At 35.8% G+C, this 22,792-nt stretch overlaps 1 protein-coding gene across 11 annotated transcripts in view; it reads right to left on the reverse strand.

Annotated features, from left to right (window-relative positions):
• The window catches only part of iav (transient receptor potential cation channel subfamily V iav), an 86,276-nt gene extending 63,504 nt beyond the window's left edge, over positions 1–22,772 (reverse strand). For 3 of the 11 annotated variants that reach the window (XM_076366123.1, XM_031987715.2, XM_031987707.2), the window contains exons 1-4: positions 22,425–22,772; positions 12,382–12,466; positions 10,841–11,682; positions 8,691–8,916 (exon numbers count right to left, since the gene is read on the reverse strand). In XM_076366123.1, the coding sequence (XP_076222238.1) occupies positions 8,691–8,916; positions 10,841–11,662 (1,048 nt within the window). In that variant the 5' untranslated portion in view covers positions 11,663–11,682; positions 12,382–12,466; positions 22,425–22,772. Of the gene's footprint in view, positions 1–8,690; positions 8,917–10,840; positions 11,683–12,381; positions 12,467–14,171; positions 14,923–15,795; positions 15,926–17,906; positions 18,196–22,424 lie in introns of those variants that run through there. The other 8 variants (XM_076366122.1, XM_076366121.1, XM_031987712.2 and 5 more) reach the window with 8 other exon arrangements.
• Between the last annotated feature and the right edge of the window lie 20 nt (positions 22,773–22,792).

The raw sequence follows: 22,792 nt of genomic DNA on the forward strand, positions 1-22,792 counted from the left end.
TCACGGCGAAGTCGGCCGAACAAACTTCGACAATCAATACGGATGACACCGTTACAGGTTTCGCCGATGGTTTTTTTTTTCATATTTCTCGGACATTTCAATGTTCCGAGTATAGACAGGAATCGAGGCCGAATATAGAGAAGAAAAGAAAGTGTTGCATTCTACTCTACTAAGCAGCTCGAATATTTATAACTATTATTACTATTATTATTATTACTTTTCATGGCATCTTTCTACTGTTTCAGTCTCTCTAGGGTAGAGAAGATGACATCCTTTTGTGTTTTTTCTTTTTTCTTTTCTTGTTTCTCAATCGACGAGCATGAAATAAGGATTTAAGAACGTTGCAGTAGATGAACTTTGTCTAAGAAGAGTAAAAAGAGATAAATTCCGTAATTCACAAGTATAGGAACAGAGAAATAAATAACCATCTAGCTAATTTAATGTTGTCATTGTACTTTTTTATACACCCCATTGTGTAAAACTGTAATCCTTGCCATCTTCGAGTAATCCTTGCATTTCGTGTTTATAATTGAAGTTTGGAGATCGCTTGTATTAACCCTTTGCACTCACTCGCCACTTGATTTTATATAGTATATAAAATGAGAGATATTCAAATAAAATAGTTCCTCAACGTACGTCTGATTTCTCGTCGAGATAGTTTCACAAAATATCGTCTTTATCTCATTACAAAATCTTCAAATATTTCTACTGAGAAACTTTCTTCATCCCTTAATTCACTCTCACAAATATACAGCATTTTCTTAGATACCAATAGTACTCCCGACGTCAGAGTTCTTCCAAAACCAGCAATCCCTATTCAACCGTTATCAAAACCACCGAAGCGTGTTCTTCTGAACACGGCTAATTACCGTAGTTTCGAAGTAATACATATTACAATGCACCATAAATGACCCGGTATCTGGGTTCCGCTCCGCTGCTAAGCGATAGGTCGTTCAAGGGTTAATAAACCGCGCAAATTTCTTTTCGATTCGACTCCCGGGTAAATAACTGCAGGGAAATTCACGTTCGCGGCTCAAGTTCCCATTCCATCGTAGGAAAAACTGATCTCCGACCGATCTTCGATTGAACCCGGCGCACTTCTTGGCCGGTCAGCGGGAAAACCGAGCTTTCCACGCGCTGCGGACTTACTAATACGCGGCCGTTACCGCAACTCGTAATTATATCTAACTCCCGGCCAGAGCAGCGAGAAGTTTTCCCTGACAATTCTGCGCCCTTCTCTCGGTAATGCCGGATTGACGCGAACGCGAGTCCGCAAAAACGGACGTTCCGACTGAAATTGAATAACGATCCGCCTTCGGCCGCTGGCCGCCAGCCCGTTTACCGCTGATAATCAACCCTAAGTGCTGTGCTCAGATAATTATTAACGTTTTAGCAGCGAATGCCATCCATATTCCCCGTAATCGATTTAAGCTATCTTTCCCCGGGCTAATTCGATCAGGGAATATCAAAAGTCGATCGACGGCCGATGTAATAGAGCGGCAGATTATATCAGGAACCTCTGTCCTCATAAACGCACACACTCGATCGACTTTCATTGGATCTCGGCACAAAGGGGCGTTAGAAATTTCATTGACCAATTCTGTCGCGACGGTGAGCGCCCGTTTCGATTTTTTTCCTTCTCTCTCTCCTCACCCCGTGACCGACGATACCGCACCCTGCGATATTATTCTCCCGAACGGCTCTTATCTTTTATTATCGTCGACTCGACGGATTCCGGGAATCTCGATCGGGACTGTTCAAAGGATTCTCTTTGCTTTGACTGTGGGAAATCGGCAGTTTCCGAGTTTCTTCTTGGAGGCGGGTAATGAACATATCCGAGGTTCCAACGGTTTAACCCTTTGCATTCCGAATTTCTTGTATTTTTTCCTTGGTAACTCTGTATTATTGCGATATTTTCTTTGAAATGCATTTAAATTAATAGTTCTTACTAATGATATTGAAAACAATAGAATAGTATAAACGATTTGATAAATATCTTGACAAAGAGGCATACCTGTGAATGAAACAAGCGAAGGGTTGACACTGAAACTAACGAGCAGTGAAATTGATTATTTCGTTTCCTTATGAAATTAGTAAAGATACGTTTATTGAGTTTCCAAGTTGTTTGTATTCGTCAGAATCGATTTATTGAATGATCTCTCAAAATATCGTCTGTGCCTTTTCCATAATTGCGAAAGAAAAGTCATTTAGATAGATCATTTTGGGTAGTTCTAGTGTTAAACGGGTTTGGAGCGGTATGAATAAACGGGTAGGTTGATGAATTATTTTGTTCAGTATCGATTCTGTTCTAATTTAGTGTTGAATGAACGTGTCTGCGAATTCGATGTAAATAAAATGTGTTCCAGATTTGTGAACTATAGAAGACTCTGGACTATTTTAATCGTTTCATTTTCCAGTTCTAAGAAATAAGTAATATATAAGAAATAATAAAATAAAGAAAATAAGAATGAATAATTAGAAGGAAAAGAAACAAACAAGCTTCATCTAATTCTACGAACCGATAAACTGACACTTTTAGGTAGTGCAACGGAGAACCGCCATCGCGCTGCTCGGGACTCAAACGGTTAAACAGTAAAAAAGACGTTCTCCTTTAAAACTTCTAATTTGGTAAGGACATTTATGTACTCTGTACTTGAAGTATACAAGTGTACGAGAACATAGGAAGAAATTTCGATTTTTTTGAAGGGAAAGAGTAGAGAGACTCCTTAGCGCAGTGTTTCTTTGAAAGGAAACAGAAAAAAGTAAAGCAGCCCGGAGGAAAAAGTCTCTGAATAATTTTGACTGAGGAAGGATACCAGAGGTAAGGATGAAACGGAGGAAAAGTGGCAAAAGTATACCAAGAATGTCGGAAGACTTTAAGAAGGGCTCCTATATCACGTTGACCTGAACGTTTACAGACATTTTCCAACGTTTAAATCAGAGTTTCGCTTAATACAATTAACTTGGAGTCATTTAAATATTCATTTCTATGTTTTCTTGGTATTCGTTTGTTTATCTCATCGTTAGATTTCTTATTGTTAACGTGGAAAGAATATATAATACGAAACTGTTAGTGTTACCACTCAATGAAATAGGTGTATACATCGTTTCATATTTGAATTGAGATATTTTGAGGTAATTTAAGGGCTTGCATATCTTTGATTAGGTCAAAGAACTCGACTTTTAAAAAGTGTTGTATTTTCTTAGTGCGACCCTTTTAACGTATTTAACATTTTATTTAGAAATCGACTAATCGAAATTTAAGGGCTTGCATATCTTTGATTAAGTCAAAGAACTCGACTTTTAAAAAGTGTTGTATTTTCTTAGTGCGACCCTTCTAACGGATTTCCCGCCGTTTTATTTAGAAATCAGATTGGTACGATTTGATTTAAGAATAGCGGTCATTTCGGTGGTAGTCGACGATTGAAAAGCTTTAAAAATAACCGAAGCTGCTACACAACGATCCCGACTGAACTAATCACGAAGAACCGGAATAGAGTTGACATTCTATCGGTTCTATATCGGTTCGGTAACCATTATTGTTCGTATTGAAAGTGGTATTGAAAAATAATGCTACTGAAGTGTTTACTTCAGCAAACCAGTGGCAATATACTACAATTAAAAATTTTAATGAGAACATAAATTTTTCTTATAATTCACTTATTATAAAATTGTTAGAAAAATGAGACTAGTATCGATAAAAATTACACACGCGCCATCCTTAAAGAGGTTAATACGTTGACTGCCGCGGTGGTCACCGATGACCGGAGCTTCCAAATTACTTGAAAACAATAATAATTAGTAAGGTAACTGGCGTTGAATGAAAATGTTTAATAACGTGAATAAGTTGATCATAGTGTAATCTAATAATTGTGTACCGAATAGTTGATAATTGTTTCTTCTTATTTTTACTACAAAGGAATAAGTGATACATAAAACGCTGAAGTTTTTCGTGACAGTCATAGTGTTAAACTCATTTCCCCGCGAGTCTCCCGTTCCAACCTTTCTCGTCTCACGAAAGAAAAAAATAACGCAGCCAAGATAAAACGAAGAGAAGCAAAGAGAGGTCCAGACTCGAATGTCCGACTGGTTTGCCCGGGTGGCGAACAGGTTGGCCAACTAACTGATGGACCCCGAATGGCTGGCCTTGGCTTAGAGTAATTAAGCGTACCCGTAGGAAGGAGTAAGCCGAAAGTTCAGCTCGTCTGATATACTGGTAGCGGAGTTACTCCGCTCAGGCTTGCCTTGCCCGCGTCACTTGGTTCGTCTCATCTCCTGAGCCGTCCTGGACCATCGCTGAAGCCATCGGATGACATTCACGCCGCGGCAAAGATGCCAGGTAGCTTGGTAGCCGCGTAGAATGCCACGCTGGAGGGGGAAAGCGACAGGACAGGCGGAGAAGGACGCCGAGGGGAGGACGGTGAAGGGATAATGGATTCCGAAACTAAATGAAACGCGAGCACCCAACTCCGCGTCGGCGGCTAATCTCGAAACTTCGTTAAATGGCCGTAATTGCATCCTGCAACGACCCGCTTTCCCTTGTCTTCGTTCTTAGCCCCCCCTCCACCCCATGGGCCCGGCACTATTCCCACCTCCTGCGCAATCTTCCGGGCATCCAGCATTCTATGAATCACCGAAACGTCTAGAAAACTCGTCGATAGTGTCCTATACGTATTCACTGTGTGTGCGAGTGTCGAGATGTATATAGGTATACAGGTGTATACGGTGGAGCAGCGGTTTCCAACCTGTATGTATCGTAGTATAACTCTCTAGAAAAATTCTTCTTCCTGTGCTTCCTTAGCTTTTAATCCTTTGCACTCGAGATGCGACTGAGAGTCGTTTGATTGAACGCAGAGAAATTATAGAATAAAAATTCAATATAAAATGTTGAATAAGGTATCGATACATAAAACTAGAAATAAAACAATTCTGCGATATAGTTTGTGTAAGATTTTCTTTATGTAAGTTGCAGATAGTGGTAATATTTCGTCGGAAAATAATGAATGTTTGAAGAATATTGTCGAGTGCAAAGGGTTAACACGTTCACTACCAAACGTAATTTTACATAATATATATTACATATTGAAAATGGAATTAATTCTATAGATATTGTTATTAGAAATTACAAACTACGATATTATATTTCGGAACTCGATGACTCGGTTCAGTTTTATTTTTCTGATATTTTGTTCAGATTTATTGGATTGAAGAAAATATTATAATCGAGGAGACTGTCAGCGAAATAAACGTTGGCAGCGGACGTGTTAATAGATATAGTATTATAGACACGTTTTAAATAATAATAACATTATTACAAAATAAACATTGCTTCAGTGAATTTGTATTGTTACGTTACGATATGAAGTTTATTTGTAGATGTAATGGTATGAACGTTAATTTTTTATTGAAAATTTTGACGGCTCCTAGGTTGGAAACCGCGGCAGACCCATTTTACACCAGTTCGAGGCTGGATGAAACTTCGATACAATTTGGCAGAAGTCCGACTGCCACGCTCTTTATATGCAGATCGCGGAGAGGCGGTAGGCTGACGCGGTGCGTCTCTATCGAAGACGAATTTCATGGAAATTAGGCGGGATATGAACTTTTCCGTTCGATAGCACGGCGAATTTCGTCACGCCGATGGTCTGGATGCGTGACGTCGTGTGCCTGCTGGTTCCTAGCCATTTGGGACATGATTCGATTGGGACGAGCGTTCTGTGTAAAAGGGAATCGTGAATTGATAATAAATGGCTACTTTGTGTATAGACGTGTGGCCAGGAAAATGGAGGAAAAATATTTGAAAAATGTTAAAGCAATTAGGAGTATAAGAAGTATTTAATACGTGAAACCCCATGTTAATCACCGATGACCGACGTTTCCGAATGACTTGAAAACAATCGTAACATACAAGATAACCGATGTCGAATAAAAATGGTTAATAATGTAACTAAGTTGATAATAGTGTAATGCGAGGATTGTTACGCCAAGTAATTAATAATTGCTCCTGCTTTCTTTTACTACAAAAAAATAACTCTACGGAAAAACGGTCAAGATTTTCGTGACGCTTAACTTGTTAAAATGGTCTGGATGCGTGACGTATTTCTACTGGTTCTTAGCCATTTAGGACATGTTTCGATTGGGGTGAACGTTTTGGGTAAAAGAGAATTGTGGTTTGATAATAAATGGCTACTTTATATATATACCTGTCGTGAGGAAAGTGTAGGAGAAATATTCGAGAAATGTCAAAGCAATTAGGAGTCTAAGAAGTATTTAAAAATAGTCTTCGATGATAAGGTAGAAATGCAAATTGGAATGAATAATGGATTCAGGACATTTTACGGGCGTGTTAAGAAAATTGTTAATGTGTGATTATAAAACCGCAGATAGGGGAGTTGGAATATTTTTCACGCACCGCTTAATCTTATTGGATGCGTGTAACGTAACAGTAGTAGTGCGAGCATGAACCTTAGGAAGACTGAAGAATAGCTTTGAGGATTTACCAATTATACCAAGATAGAAATACATTGTTTCACTAATATGGAATATTTAAAGGAAATGATTTATTTACACTTGCGTGTTGAAAGTGGCATTGAAGAATAATGTTACTGAAATTTTTAGTTCAGTAAGCTGGTGGTAATATAAATAAAATATAATATAGTAAAAATATAAATGTTTGTTGTACTTCACTTATTATAAAATAGTTAGAAAAATGAGAGTATACATATAGAATTATTTTTTTTCACGTGGTAATTACAGTGATGTGTAATCCATATAAAAATTGTAACAACAGATTATTTTCAGTTTCTTCTTATATTATTTATAGTATTCAAGTGCAATAAATATAAACTATTTATTTTCGAAATGATTTTGAATATTCAATGCTTTCACGGTATCAATAATTACGAAACAAACAGAACAAAACCAGTCATTTTGACTGGAACGATAGTTCCAGCGTTAGTAAATAGAAAACGATTGTTCAGAATTTCAAGATCATTTTGTCAAGAATAGAGAGCTGAAGAAAAATCAGCTTCCAAACTAAGGATTTAATTTAACTTCTATTCCCTTGTTATGAGCCTTGTCGTCTAATTAAATTGGAGTTTATAGTTTTGAAACACTGTAGAATGTGTTGAAACTTATTAATAAAGTTTGCAGCACGTGTTCGCTTGAATAGACCCTTTATGTCAGTCAGGAATAGTTGTAGAGATGGACTCGGCGCGTAAGCATTTTCACGCTGTAATTTCAGAAAATTACGTTATGCACTGGAGAACAAAGGAATACACTGTGCGAAACAGTTAACGTTCGTTATTTATGAAAGATGTTATTAAAAAACAGAACTGCATTACTGAAAAATAATTATTTTCAGTGTTAATATTATATTAAATCGAACAAATAAACTAATCATTAATTAAACACAAACTAACGAATCATTAATTAACTTTTAAAACAAATAAAATTATTTACTTGTAAAGATAATTATTTTTCTGAATTCAAAACTGATAATCGCGAAAAATTTATATTATACGGAATAATTTATTTATACGTGTTGAAATTTTCGTAATAAAAATACGTTACTAATACCTGCAACGCATTGCTTCGATTCACTGTAGAAGAGAATAACTTCAAAATATTTTGTACGAAAAGCTCATAATACGATTACCAATATATGAACAAAAACATTAATCATACTGTTAACGTATTGCATACTGGCAACGAGAAATCTCGTTTTTATATAAAGACATTTATGTACGTAACTTTACTAATTGGCACAGTATTTAAAAAAATATTAAATTTCATTGAAATTGATTATCTATTTAAAATATATCACATAACAATATATTTGACTTTCTTTATATATAGTGATATAAGTTGACTTCACTGAAAATCACCATCCGCACCATTCAGTTTTTCAAAAATTAACCAGTACATACTGATTTAATTCACTGGGTAGGTAAGCACTGGTTCAAGAAAATTCCAGTCAATAAACGTTGGCAGTTAATACCGTCGCTGCCACCCTGATCTCATGGAACAGCTTCGAAATGACTTGAAAAACAATCATAATTCACAGGACAACTAACCAGTGGCGATTCGGAGCTAAAATTAAATGGTGGTGCCGCTCCAGAAAACTTGTAGCCTTTGTTTTAAAATGTTCGTATCCTTTTCATAAACTGGGGGATGGCTTAAGGATTATATATTGTACAAGCATAAAGAAGGAATTAAAAAAAAGAGGACAGTTCCGCAGTTCCACAGTGTCTATACGCGTGTTACCACTGCAACTAACGTGAAATAATAATCTCTAGCAGCATAAACAACTAGATAGCAATATAACACAGGAATTATGATAGCAAATAATTAACAATTCTTCCTTTTTATCTTTACTACAAAGGAGTAACACATAAAACGCTCGTGTTTTCCATAACAGTGAATTGTTAAAATCCGATGATTCAACTCCCAGTAATATGTTAAAATGAAAAACATCAAGGTATCGATGTAGATTAGAGGAAACGGGGTCGATTTTCTATATAGCACCAGCGGGGCCACTTCGCAGCTACTTAAGAACGATTCGGCGTCGAGTTCTGACAATTCTACGAAGGCACGTCACAAAGTGAGTGGCCACTTCAGCGTGCTCCTGAACGACGAATCGCAGCCGACGATTCTCAAAACCGTGTAATTCGATTAGCATTACGACGTACTTGTTCTGCCGTCGGGTAACAGCGTGTCGAGTGCATTGAGGGGGTACGCGGAGCAGGTGATATTACTGTAGCGCCAGAATTCCCGTGCAGACAGCTCCAGCATCTCCCGAAAGACCTCCGCACGGCCCAGCTGGCAGGCGAGCGTCAACGGGGTCAGCCCAGCGGCGTTCGCTATTCCATTGCGAGCAGGAAGCTTCGGATGGCGGAGAGCATACCCAAACATATCCTGTGCGTGGTATGGTACACCCAATTCATTTATACTCGATTGTCTTCGGTTTAACACTTTGACCGCCGTGTCACCTGAATTCCGGTGACACTGTTTTTCACAGAAATTTGGACACTCGTTTTCTCGATGACTCATCGAACAAACCGAATTTTGTCGGATATATGAGACATAAAGATATGGCTACTTTGTCATTAATAATTTATTGGAAAAAAAGAAAAATTCTAAGCATGTGTTATGCCTATATTTCCTTTTAGGTATAATAATTGATTACAGAGAAATAATGTTTACTTTGAATTCGAATACACTGAGTAATATATATTTGTTGAATCATGTTGAAAATCTTCACCACCAGTCTCATTCGTTGTTGTAGGAAAAGGGGTTAAGGAGAATCTTGACTTTTCAGTTTCTAGTTAATGAAGAGAACTGCTCTTCGAGTATATGGAAGTTTTGATGAGTGTTTACATGGCAGTCAAAGTGTTAATAGCTTGCATCGCAAATCTAGAACGTTCTTTTTCAGATATAGATCATACCGGACAATAGACCGTTTGAAAATGGACGCTGCACGAGGAAACAGTAAAAACAGTTCCTTTAAACCAGGCCTAGTCAATCTAAATGATTTCACGGGTCACTTTGGTGACAAATACAGAATGAATAAAATTTTATTGTTATACTACGATTCAATGTAATTAACTCTCGATTCTTAATTCATGATATTTGTTTATCTTTCATTTCATTTTTGGAAATCTATATTTATGTTCTACGTTGCACATCTTAGTTGGTTCTCTAAATTGTTTTGAAATTTTCTAGATTTTCGTTTGTTTAATATTTTCTATATACGTACAACGAGAAACAAAAGTTTCAATAGAAATATAAAATCGCTCAGCGGTTTAAACGCAGACATGTTCTATTAGACCTTGTTTTCGAGCTATAACGAGTTTCTGTTTACCTCTACAAGATGCATGCAAAATGAACTTTTTATGTGAACAGCTTTATAAGATTAAAAGGTGGAGCCACTAATAAGGTATTTATTAAGTAGAAAATCAAGGTTCTATAGATAGTGAGATTGACTAGTAGAGACTGAAGGAATTGGTTCGATTACTGTGCTAATATAAAACCTGTTATAATTAAAAAAGGAGGTTGTGTATGAACTGTTTTTAATTGCTTTCGTGTGTAGTATCCACTGCCAAGAGGTCTCCCGTGTGAATTTGGACACACTGTATTGTTTCTCTTACGTAGGTACGTGTATGTTTTCAAGATTGATATTGGAAATTCATCGTTAGTTTGACTCCTTCAAACTTGGTGCACGTTGCATGCATTACTTGGACATGGAATGAAAAGATTGACCTTGTTTCATCGACAGTTGATATTAATGGCTACATCGAAATTCTATATAAACGATTTGATGCTATTAAATAATCTACTATAATAAATAAATATAATTGCATTAACCCTTTGCACTTCGTTGTCGTCGCGGTAACATTGTGATATAAGCTTGTAACTCCGAAATTAACATCTAAAACGAAATTTGAATAAAAATTAATTGAATCATCCCTCGTTCCATTTCGTATGCTTATCTATAAATGAAGACTTTGACTGTGAAACAACAGAAGGTAATAAAACAAAATTCAAGTTTAAATTTGAACATCAAGGCTCAACTCTACAGACAAACGTCGACATCCAGCGAAATAAAATCTTCATATTACGAAGATCAGTTCGCCAACAAATGATTAAATTACTCAAACAGCAAGAGCCTAGCACGTTCCCTTATTCATATTACATAAACAATTAACATACAATTCAGCTTCATCTGCTGAAGGTTATGTTTCAAAGAATCTTCATCCTCAAAGAATCAACCCATCCAAGATTAAACAAAATTCCACAAAATCAATCTAAACCGTGGAGCAACGAGTTCGCAGGTACATACCAGTTTGTCGCAAACCACCACCATATGAAGAATCATGTTCCCAAAGGAGTCTTGCTCGTCAGGATCCGCGCCGGAATCGAGCAGTAAATTGTAGACACTCTCGTTTGCGCAGCAAGCGGCCCACGCCAGAGGATACTCCCCTAAATACGCTAATCCCTCGTAATCCGTATTCTTCGCGGGATTCATTCTCTGCTGATCCCTGGGAAGGAAGAAGCTGCCGATGGCCCGCTGCGAAATAATGGCACCAGCTTCGACGAGGTCTTGGACCAGCTCGTTGTTGTTGTACGCGATGGCAAGATGAAGGGCGCTGGCACCGAGGTACTCTTCTCCTTCGACGACGTCGATCGCCAATTGGGGGAAGCACTTGAGCAAGATACGCGCGATTCGTGTGTGTATCCTCGTGTCGCATATAATCAGAACATGTAGCAGAGTCTCTCCAAGCGAGCCTCTATATTGCATCTGCCAGCACGCCTCGTGATCATTCCATTGCGCCAAAGGATCGAACCTCGACAGGGAAGCCTCTATAGGCAGCACGACCTGCTCTTGGTCACGGAACTTCCAGCGCAGGTACTCGGCACGGTTGATCACCTGACCTTTACCATCCGCGTACATCAAGACGCCGAATTGTTCCCGTATCAGCTTTTCGACTTGAGCCTGGCCGCCTCGATTGTATGACTCTATCAACTCGCCGCTCTTCTTGTAATTGGCCAGCCGGTACAGCAGACATTGGTCCTCGTTGCTCGCTTGACTAATCACACGGTCAAGGATCGAGCCAGCGTTCACCTGGCTATCGCGTCCTCGACAGGAGCAGGCACCACCCATTCAGACATCCCTCTTTATCCCTTAAAATACGTATTCCCCCGTTCAACGACGCGGACTAATCTCGGATAATCGGATTCGCAATCGTGTTTTATGATTCTTTTGTTCAGCGACAACGCGATGGACTGCTTTACATGGAGCGTTGGGCGAATTAGATGTTTCGCTTAGTGCTCTTAAAGCGTTCCGTGCCGTTTATGGTGTACGCGGAATTTTTGTGAGGAAATATTTTTAACACTGGAACTACCAGGGTTGAAGTGACCAATTTCTAATTTCTTTTACAATTACTGTGAAAGTAGACACTTCTTTAAGAAATGATTAAAGAAGTTGATTTAGGAATACTTAAACTGAAATATAGACTAATTGAAATCTTAATAAATTCACGCTTATAGATTTTTATTTATAAAGAAATTATTTATAAATAAATTCACGCTTATAACTTTTATATTTTATAAAGAAATCTTGAAAAGACGGTTTAAGTGCTTGGTAGTTCTAATTTTAAGGGACACATTGAAAAACTATATTCAAAAACTTGAATATAAGTTAGTATTTTATTGAAAAAGTCAATACAGTTCATAAGCAGGTAATAAAATATGAGCGAAATTTCCGTGGCACGGAACGTGTTAATAGCTGACACTCGCGAGTTAAATTATGTAAGTGCCTTGGGGCTGGCTGAATGTATGAAGAGGGTATTTTATCTTCTCAAGTAATATGTACTTTCTGACCTTCTTTTGTTTGTAGCTTTATCTTGGGTATTTCAGTATTCCATGGTCAAGTCGAGACAGGAGGACTAGGTAGATCGTACCGAATCTGTTTAATTGCGTTTTTTTATATCAAATAATGTGTTTTTTTTGTGTTTCACCAATTTTTATGAATACTCTGTAATATCTTAGAATTCATCCCTGATAGCATACTGTTTAATTCGTGCTATTAGAATCACTAACACAATTAGTCAATTATTTCATCGTTTTAGAATCAATTAGGACACTTGTTTTCAATATCCCATTTATCGTTGCAAAAATATTGTTAGCACTACAACATAAAATGCTACCACCGAGAAAAAAACAAATTAATTGCTTTTACTGATACATAAATAAACACGACTATAGTCCTGGCAAACTGACAATGTATTCAGATGCAAGTATTTATTAAAAACATTGAGTTATAGATCAAATTTTTTGTCATATCTATCATAAATGCATTCTGGTTTAATGTATAACAAACAGTACCAAAATAAATAAATATAATATAAATAGACATAGAAAATAATAATAATAATAATAATATTGAGATTAAGTATTGACACATCAGACTAATATTACTTGCAAAAAATGAAAACTGAACTACCCTTTGTTCCTTCTAAAAGTTTTTTCACGTATTATAGCATCGAATGAACCAACTTGTGTACTTTTCTACTCGCTTTGTTCATTCTTCTAAACGGACCTTTTTCACTGCAAGCTCAATGTTACACTGTGTTTTATAATTTTTTTATCCGGCTCGTTTTATACGTGATTTATCGGATTTGTACACAAACTTCGAGATGCTCTTTTTAAGGAATTGGGAGTATTGCATGCAATCCATTGACGAACGATGTGTGCTTTGTGCTTAGGATTACGATACACGTGTATGTAGGCATATACAGGGTATTCTATTTAAATAAATCTCCTTGAATTTCTACAAAATAATCGTCGACTATATCAAAAATATTACAAATCAAATCGAACGGTTTTCGTGAGCGTACCATTTAAGTTAAGTCGCTCACTATAAACAATACAACTAAATCATCCGTATCAGAAAATTATTCATTTCTGAGATACGTAGAAATTTTTATTGCGAACTAATTAATCGTACGCTGCTTGCTGATTTTGTAATGTTATACGAATCGTTGAATTGGATCAGATGAACATATTGGTTTTCAATTAACAATAAGATTATCGGATCTACACTCGTAAATTTTTTCCTGTAGAGATATCTTTGTGTGAGATATCATTATGGAACCATATGAATATTGATGATAATAATAAAAATAATAATGAATATCTCATATGTATATTTTTGTGAGATATTCATTATTATTATTATTATTATTATTATTATTATTATTATTATTATTATTATTATTATTATTATTATTATTATTATTATTATTATTATTATTATTATTATTATTATTATTATTATTATTATTATTATTATTATTATTATTATTATTATTATTATTATTATTATTATTATTATTATTATTATTATTATTATTATTATTATTATTATTATTATTATTATTATTATTATTATTATTATTATTATTATTATTATTATTATTATTATTATTATTATTATTATTATTATTATTATTATTATTATTATTATTATTATTATTATTATTATTATTATTATTATTATTATTATTATTATTATTATTATTATTATTATTATTATTATTATTATTATTATTATTACTATTACTATTACTATTATTATTCGTTATTATTTGCCGATATTCTTGCTCAATTACCTACGTGAGATATACTACAGTAGAAGAGTTGATTCCTCATTTCCGATCAAATTTGCGATATCATTTACAAGTCCTTGTCCCAAATTCATTATCGCGAGCTAGCGCGGCGAGATTTACGACCCCGTGAAATTCGATGAAAGAGTTGCGGTGTTACGGGATGCAACACACATTTATCTCTTATCATAGCCGTGGTATCTGATGAATTTCATTTCGACTATTCTTTTTGCTGTATTTGCAACCTTTCATGTTCCTCTAATGGACAACTTGCGAGAGCGATCTCTTCTAATTCTTCAACATCCGATAAATTTTGAAATTGATTTTACAGTACTTCTTTTTGTTACTTGTTTTTCTAATTCCTTCGTGCTATGTAAATCTAACATTGTTTGTTTCACTGGTCTCAACGCTATTATACTTTCATTTAGGCTTTCACTTTCTAATTCATCGGCGTCTTATTTGATGCGTTTGCCTCCTTAGCACTCATCCTGGAAAAATTTCTAAATGATCACCTTCCTGTCCCATTTAATTTGAAGAATCTGAAGTCGACACTCGCTACGATTTCGAAGAAAACAGCTTGAATCACTTTATTCAACGTTCACCGTATGTTTCTCAATGCATCGGACACATGAACACTCGTTGCATAGTGTATTCGGACACTTGTGCACCTCGAAAGTATAAAGTATCAATACGCGCGGTGTAAGTACACAGAATTTTGCAGCCGATGCGGTAAGGCAATGTTAAATTCGACATCGGCCTAGAATTGAACATTCAAAAACGAAGCGTGAATGATCGAAATGGGAAGGTTTGATCTGCGCGAAATGCGAACAGCGTAGAGTTACAACCGGTTCAGGTATTTTCATAGCAACGAGGTCGATGTTTGTTTGTGTGTGCATTTTGCCCGTACCATGGCCATCGGATAACAAATAATTCTTGAAACACTTTTTTCAAATGACAACAAATACAAAGAAATAAAATAGATTTGTTAATACTGATTTTTTTATGATCCTGTGACGTATGAACTAGAAGTTCCAAAATTCTTCGTAGTATTTAGAAAAATGATCTACTCAACTGTATATATTCCACACACTATAACCATCTGATAACAAATGATTCTTGAAACACTTTTTTCAAATGAAAACAAATACAAAGAAATAAAATAGATTTGTTAATAATGATACTTTTATGATCCTGTGGCGCATGAACTAGAAGTTCCAAAGTCCTTCGTATTTAAAAAAATACTATACTCAATTATATATATTCTACACACACTACAACCATCTGACAACAAATGGCTTCCGAAACACACTTTCCTCAAACGAACAAAAATACAAAGAAATAAAATAGATTTGTTAAAGCCGATTTTCCTGTAATCCTATAGCAGAACTATAATGAACTGTAAGTTTCAAAATGCTTCGTATTTATAAAACGATGTGTTCAAGGGTTAACCCGTTCCCGTATCGTCCGTCCACTCTCGACGATTCGTCTTCTTCTATGAACCGACTACTCGCTGTTATCAACCGACTCCCGAGTGGGATCTCTGTCGAGTGTTTTGAGGTATCCTTTGGGACGAGGATTTTCCCATTTTTCACTATCAAGTGGACAGAGAGTACTTCGCTGCGCGGCTAACCGTGATCGACTCCCTTGGATACAGCCCTTGAGACGCCTGCAGGAGCTGACACACAGGTGGAACACCGTTTTCCTGACTATAGTAACTGCACCGGATACGCCAGGTAATCTATAAACTGTGCCTGGCTCCGGTTGGCACGGTAGGGTCACTAGGTGACGGCTGACATCTTGCTTTTGGTGCCATAATTAATTTTTTTCCTTCCTGACACCTTAACAGCTAGCGTAGGTGCATTTGCATAGCAACCGTCGAAGCGAGGTTAGGTTTCAGGATTGTTGAAAATTGTATAGAACCATGTACAAAATATATTTTATGGAATTCTTTAACAATAAAACTATCAAGTTAAACTGACTTCGAAATTCCTCTATGAAAGCTCCAAAAGTGCATCTATCGAGACTTCGATTGATTTACAATTCAGTTTACGTATCGCTAAATTAATTTCTTGAATAATTTCCTAGAGACGCGTCTGTTATTTATTTAACAATTGCGAAAGAAAGAAATCTTTTAACACCAAAACGAAGCAGTTAAATTGACTTCAAAATTTCTCTATAGAAGCTCCAAAACATCTGTTGTTATTATAATAATTACGAAACGAAGAAATCAGGAATGGCTCATTTTGACTCGTCTGGAAGTTTAGTGTTAAAGTACTTCAATCTGTTATTTCATACTGTAATGTACAACTCACAGATTCTAAGCACGAATTTCTTAATACATTCTCTCTGTGCTAAACGTAAATGCATGGTAATAGTTATTACTATACGTAAGTTGTCATCAATAAACGTTACTGACTTATTTATAACAACTTTATAAAGATTCCTAACAATGAACTCTTCCCGATTCGATGGACCGATAATTCTGTCCACGATTTCACAGGATCTTTTGTTAGTTCGTTCAAAGGCAACACAAAGAAGCAACTCGGCAATCAATTTTTCGCGGAAGCTAATGAACAAATGACGCAAACATCATTCCGTGTTCCTGCCTCGGTCGCGTGATTGTAAAACAAGGTATTGTCGTTGGCTCGGTGAATGGAAACCGGAAAACACCTTTCCAAATTGACACGCGCAGATGAATAAACGTGGATCGATGACGTTCGCATATTTGTCATTTATTACACACAACATAAATAACTCGGGAACAAAAGAGAGAGCGTCGCGAGGACGGCCGTACACGCATTATATTTTCCAAGTCAAATAGTGCATCATTCAGAGGGACACGTACTACATATGTATGTAGTACTCATATACGCGTTGCAACGCGGATACTCGTGTTCCGTGGATATCGTGAATACAAAAAATCAATCACACGATACGGAACGATTTCACGGGAGCCATTGACCGCGGAATCAGCTTTTAGCTTTGTATTTTGCTAATTGTCGCTGGACACTTGATAAAGTGATCTTTGAGACGAACGTCAAGCATGTCCTTTGAATGCAATCATTTCAATTGATTTATTATCGAATTATTAATAGATTATTGAATTTAATTATTTTACTGAATTATGAGTAATTCGATTACCTTCGGATTTCAATTTTGTCGAATTTGTTTTTCTTCGTTGGAGATATTACTATAATTCATGGGTAATGTATACTTTTTGATACTTTTTAGAGATAGTCTTATTTTAGAAAATATGAGTAATAGAAACAAATGCTTCAGACGAAAGTTGTAAGGTATAGAGCTGAAAATACGGTGGTTATATTTTGTTTATATTATGGGAATATGAACCTATAATAAAATGGTCAATTAAAAATTTACATTAGTTCAGCTGGCATCAGAATTTAAACATTTTTCTGTCAATATTGCGAATATACTGTCGGACTGTGATGTAGTAAAATTGATGGTAAAATTTTTCTGAAAATTCAAGTTTATTTATCACCGACCAACGCGTGTACTTTTACTTTGACACTAATGTTAAGCACGGAAACGCTCGTCCTCAATTTCACAGTAGCAGTTGAAATCGGCAGAAAATTTATATATGAACATCCGTTGATGGTCGTTTCAGATCTATACTTTCGTATTGCAATATTCATTTTACGAAGAGATTTATCTGATTCGCGAATGATCGATGACTATAGACGTACATACGTATATTACAATCAGTCACAAGGGTCTACTTACTGCGCATGGTACTTAGCGTGTACCTACATCTGTCAGATTCGAAATATTTAACTTTTTGTGCACTAGAAGTATTTCGCTGGAAATATTTAACATTTTCTAATCAGATACAGACGACATATGCTGAAACTAACTTGACGAGGAATCACAAATTCAGCACTTCGATGATTTTAAGATATCAATCATTGTGAAAGAAATACCGTAACCAGACAAAATTACTGTACAGTACTTTTAGCGTTGAAAACGAAGCATTTCGTAAATATGTAGTTCTGTGCAAGTAATATTCTTCAGTACTAATTGAACAGTATTAACTCTCAAACGTCTAGCAATGATACACTGATAAGAACAGAAAGAATATCGTATCAAAACAACTTCGAGCTCTTAATCACTCTAATAGTAAAACAGGTTACACGATATACAGTTCTAATTGAACGAAACTATCATTTAATTTTATATCTAGATTAATTTATATATAAATGCAGATGAGAATCTTAGTTCATTAAGGCTCAAATCAAATAGGAAAATGATTTCTCCCTCTTTTACTACCAGCTGCTGCAAATTGCTCTACTGGTCAAGTCGACGAACAAAATGTTTAGTTTACGAAGCTGTCGTAAAAAATGGAAAGAGAACCTGTCACCGGTGGAAAAAGATCATACGGTGAAGTTATTTGCTTGTCGAAATCATGATATGAACGTACTATCTACGCAGCTTTATGGTGTTCGATAAAATACCGGAAATCCCCCGTACATTTGAGCGGAAGCCGCGTTGTTTACGGCACACCGAATTAACGCTTGCGCCTAGTCGTCCCTACGATATATCTATGGCAACTGATGATCGTTCGATTTATTTTACGGTTGAATTTCCCGGTTGCAACGAGCTGTCGTGAAACTTTATATTGAAAAGGTGAATTATTCCCGCATTATCGCATAATGTTTTAAACTGTACATTCTCCTTCCATCGTCGCATCTTACAAATAGATTTTACTTTTACAACTCTAGAGAAGTTTTCCTTGTTATCATGCTACTTGTCGAAAGTTACCTACGATTGTAGATAAAATATTTGCTAAATGATGTTTAGTAGATGTAGTACTGAAGCTTCAACTATTTCGCATTAATCAATCTGCACAGACAATGTACAGATTTTTGAAGATTCTTTTGACACTAGAACTACCGAGCATTTAATACGATTGCTATGTGTAGCGGTACGTGGCTCGCAGCGTTGGTAGGAAATAGCATTGACCGCTTACAGATGTTCAGGTATAAGCAATTAAGCCTACCCTAAAGTCTGTAAGTCGGCGAAAATAGTTTACACTTTTTACACGTGCGTAGCTGAATAAGCTACCCTACCATAAACGCTGCCAGCCATGTCCCGTTAAGGCTTCTTCGGCCGCACGGTCAGCGCGGCTCGGAAAAAACATTACAAATTAGAAATGCACAATTTTTCCCCTACCAAAAAATCGAGGCGACGTTGGAGAAGGGAACTAGCTCCACCCTCGAAGTTTCTAGGGGGTAACGCCTTTCCGAAGACTAGGATAAATAAAGCGGAAAGGCGCGAGGAAGCACCTTTTTTACATTACATTACATTACATTACATTACCCGTTCTGCCTCCGAACACTCGCCTACGTAAATAAATAACTTGTAAACATATTTGTCGCGAGCATTTAATAATAACACACTACATCCCGACACTATGTAATCTCTATAGAAATTTTAACAATAGATTATTCTCTGTTTCTTCAGATGTTCATTATAGTTTCGACTGAATGAGAACACCTGAATATCTCCGATATTTTTAGCGTTAGACAAAAACTTTTGAGGACAAAGTGACACGAAGTATATCCGTTGCACGAAATATTCGTCGCTTTCAAGTTAATGCAATTATCTCGCAAAAGTTCGCTGCTGGATACATGTAACGTAACGCATGCACACACACGTAATTTCGTTCGTGAAACTTTCCACTGACATTACACGATCACGTGATCTATTAACACGTACCAAATGAGTTGCATACACAGCTCAATTATGCAACTGATTAAAAACATTAGTCTGATCGGTCAACTGCGAACCATCGCGATGTTATGAATAAAAGTCTGAAGAAGCAGTAAAATACACAGTTCAATCAAATTTAATAGTTTCAGATTCTTTTCATGTATTAAGAATTAAGAATAAAACTGTGTTCGATTCAAGTTTCTTGAAGTTTGTCTATAAAAATGGCAATTAACATAAATATTTGCGGACTAGTGACCAGCGTCTTTAAGAGATCGTAGTATTACGTTCAAAGATGAATCACGTTTCATGAATATTTGATAGATCCCACTCTTCACCAGTGAATGTCACTTGTTTATGCAGGTACTAATTTTTGCAGCCTAATCTACCGCATCCAAATTCAAACAGAAATTTCTACATTCCCGTTCTATCATGTTTTAAATCAGGTAAAAGCTGCATTAAAGTCCGCTGAGTACCTCCTTGTATAGGGCATCATATTTTAAAGAATCGTAAATATCAGAAATGCATGAAATCTGCAGCCTAATAGATAATAAAAATAAAAGATAATAGAAATATTGTATGTACATTGCAATGCGTACATATATTGTGAAATAAGCTTGAAGAGGTTAGGGTGCACTGATAAGTTGCGTGTACAGTTATGGGTTCTCTTCGTTGCAAACATAAAATGATTAGTTACGTTTATCATTGAAACTGTTATTAACGCGTTCTTTTCATGTAATCACGGGTTAAAGAAAAATTCCTTTGGAAATGCCATGACAATTGAACATAGTGAATGTATTGTACGTGATGAAAATGTCCATTGATCCAGAGGATATGTATGTCTTTAAGAAACAACTTCAAAAACAGCATAATTATACACAATGATCTGATAAGTGAAACTATAGGATGAACAGATGAAAGTCAGTATAAATATCAGAAAAAAAATGTAAACGATTTCTATAATTTCCTTCAAAAAGTTCGAAAGGGGTTAATTTGAGTCATGAACAAAATCACGCATTTTCTTTAAGAAACAATTTAAAAATCGGCATAATTATGCATAATGATCTGATAAATGAAACTATGAGATATATGAATGAAAGTCAGTACAAGTGTCAGCAAAAAATGTAAATGTTTTCTATAATTTCCTTCAAAAAGTTCGAAAGGTGTTAGTTTGAGTCATGAACAAAATCACGCATTTTCTTTAACGCTTTGACTGCCACGATGACCGGAGCTTTCAAATTACAAGAATACAATTATGAGTTGGAAGATAATTGATTTCGAATACAAATTTTCTGTAAATTAAATAATTAGATAATAGGGTAATATAACAATTTTTATATCAAAGATAAGTGATACATGAAATGTTGATATTTTTCGTAGCAGTCAACGTGTTAAGAAACAACTTAAAAAACGGCATTATGAACGGCAAGTGGCAGAAAAAGAATGTAAACGGTTTCTGTAATTTGCCTCGCGAAGTATTTTCCATACATATCAAACATGGAAACATACCCTAACACGTACCCTATCTCGCGTTCCTTCAGTTAGTGTAACTACCTTGACGCATAAGTACGACGACGGGTATCTTTATGCGCACAGAAACATTTTAAGACGGAAGCAGGAAAACCAATTACACGGTTCATTCTATGGCAATCAACGACACGCTGCGATTACGCGATCGTTAGTAATTGTTCCAGAACGTTACGAGACTTCGACTTATGAATAAGATGTCTAACGTCGATTAACCGTTGACAAAGGTAATTTATGGAAAGCCAAGCAACAACGAACCGGTACCATTCAATGCAATTAGGAAACTGTTGTTTCAGGTGATTCCGAGGAATCGATACGTATTAGTAATAGAACCTTGTTCCCTTGTTGTTCTTTTAGTGTGGTCACACTAAACAAAACATTCTTAGATAGTAAGAATTTTCAGCTTGGTGAAGTTTATATTGCAAATAATACAACTAATCACAACTAAGAGAACAGTGATAAATGTTTATTATCATAAAATAAAATATAAATTCTTTTACTATAAAAATTCGTTTCTATAATAAGAAAATTTATATTTTATTTTGTAATGATAAATATTTATCACTGTTCTCGTAGTTGTGATTAGTTATATTATTTGCTAACACATTTGCTAATACTATTACAACTGATGACAACTAATAAATCAGTGATAATTATTTATCGTTATAAAATAAAATATAAATTTTCTTATAAAAATTCGTTTCTATGCATTAAATTTTGTCAAAGTCGATATGCCTATTGTATCAGGGAAATTCCAAAAAGTTAAACCTGGAAAAATAAAATAAATCAAACGTATCATTAAGTTAATTAATAGAGTTAAATTAACTTAAATTAGTTCACTAGTATCTCTGTTTCGTTGAAAACAAGTTACAATGCATAATTTCCTACTTCCTGAGAATATTCATTCTTCAGCATTCATAATTTATTATACATTTTACAGACAAATTCGAAGTTATATTTCAAAAGACGACTAACCGCCAGAATTGATTTCCTTCCAAAAGTACTCACGATTCCACGACGAAGCGTTAACCGTGTCAGCAATAATTCGGTACTTCGAATTCCAGGTATTTACTTACACGTAATCATCACTCGGATATACGAACAATTCGAGGAAAAATAAACGAAACACTCTATTATTACTGTTATCGAACACATACATAATCTAATAGAAAATTCACCGTTGCAACGATGCACACAATAATTACGGTTATTCAGTTATTAGACACCGACTTGAATGAGAGGTTAGGAATACCGAGAAAAATCGCGGCATGAGTCAAGCGTCGCGCCGTACGGTCACGTGACTGTGAAGTCATATGATCTCACCTGAGGGACGGCCGCGATTGGTCGAGTGGCGGGCGAACGAACATATATAGCGT

The sequence above is a fragment of the Nomia melanderi genome, chromosome 3 (assembly GCF_051020985.1).
Source record: "Nomia melanderi isolate GNS246 chromosome 3, iyNomMela1, whole genome shotgun sequence".
NCBI classification, from domain to species: Eukaryota; Metazoa; Arthropoda; class Insecta; order Hymenoptera; family Halictidae; genus Nomia; species Nomia melanderi.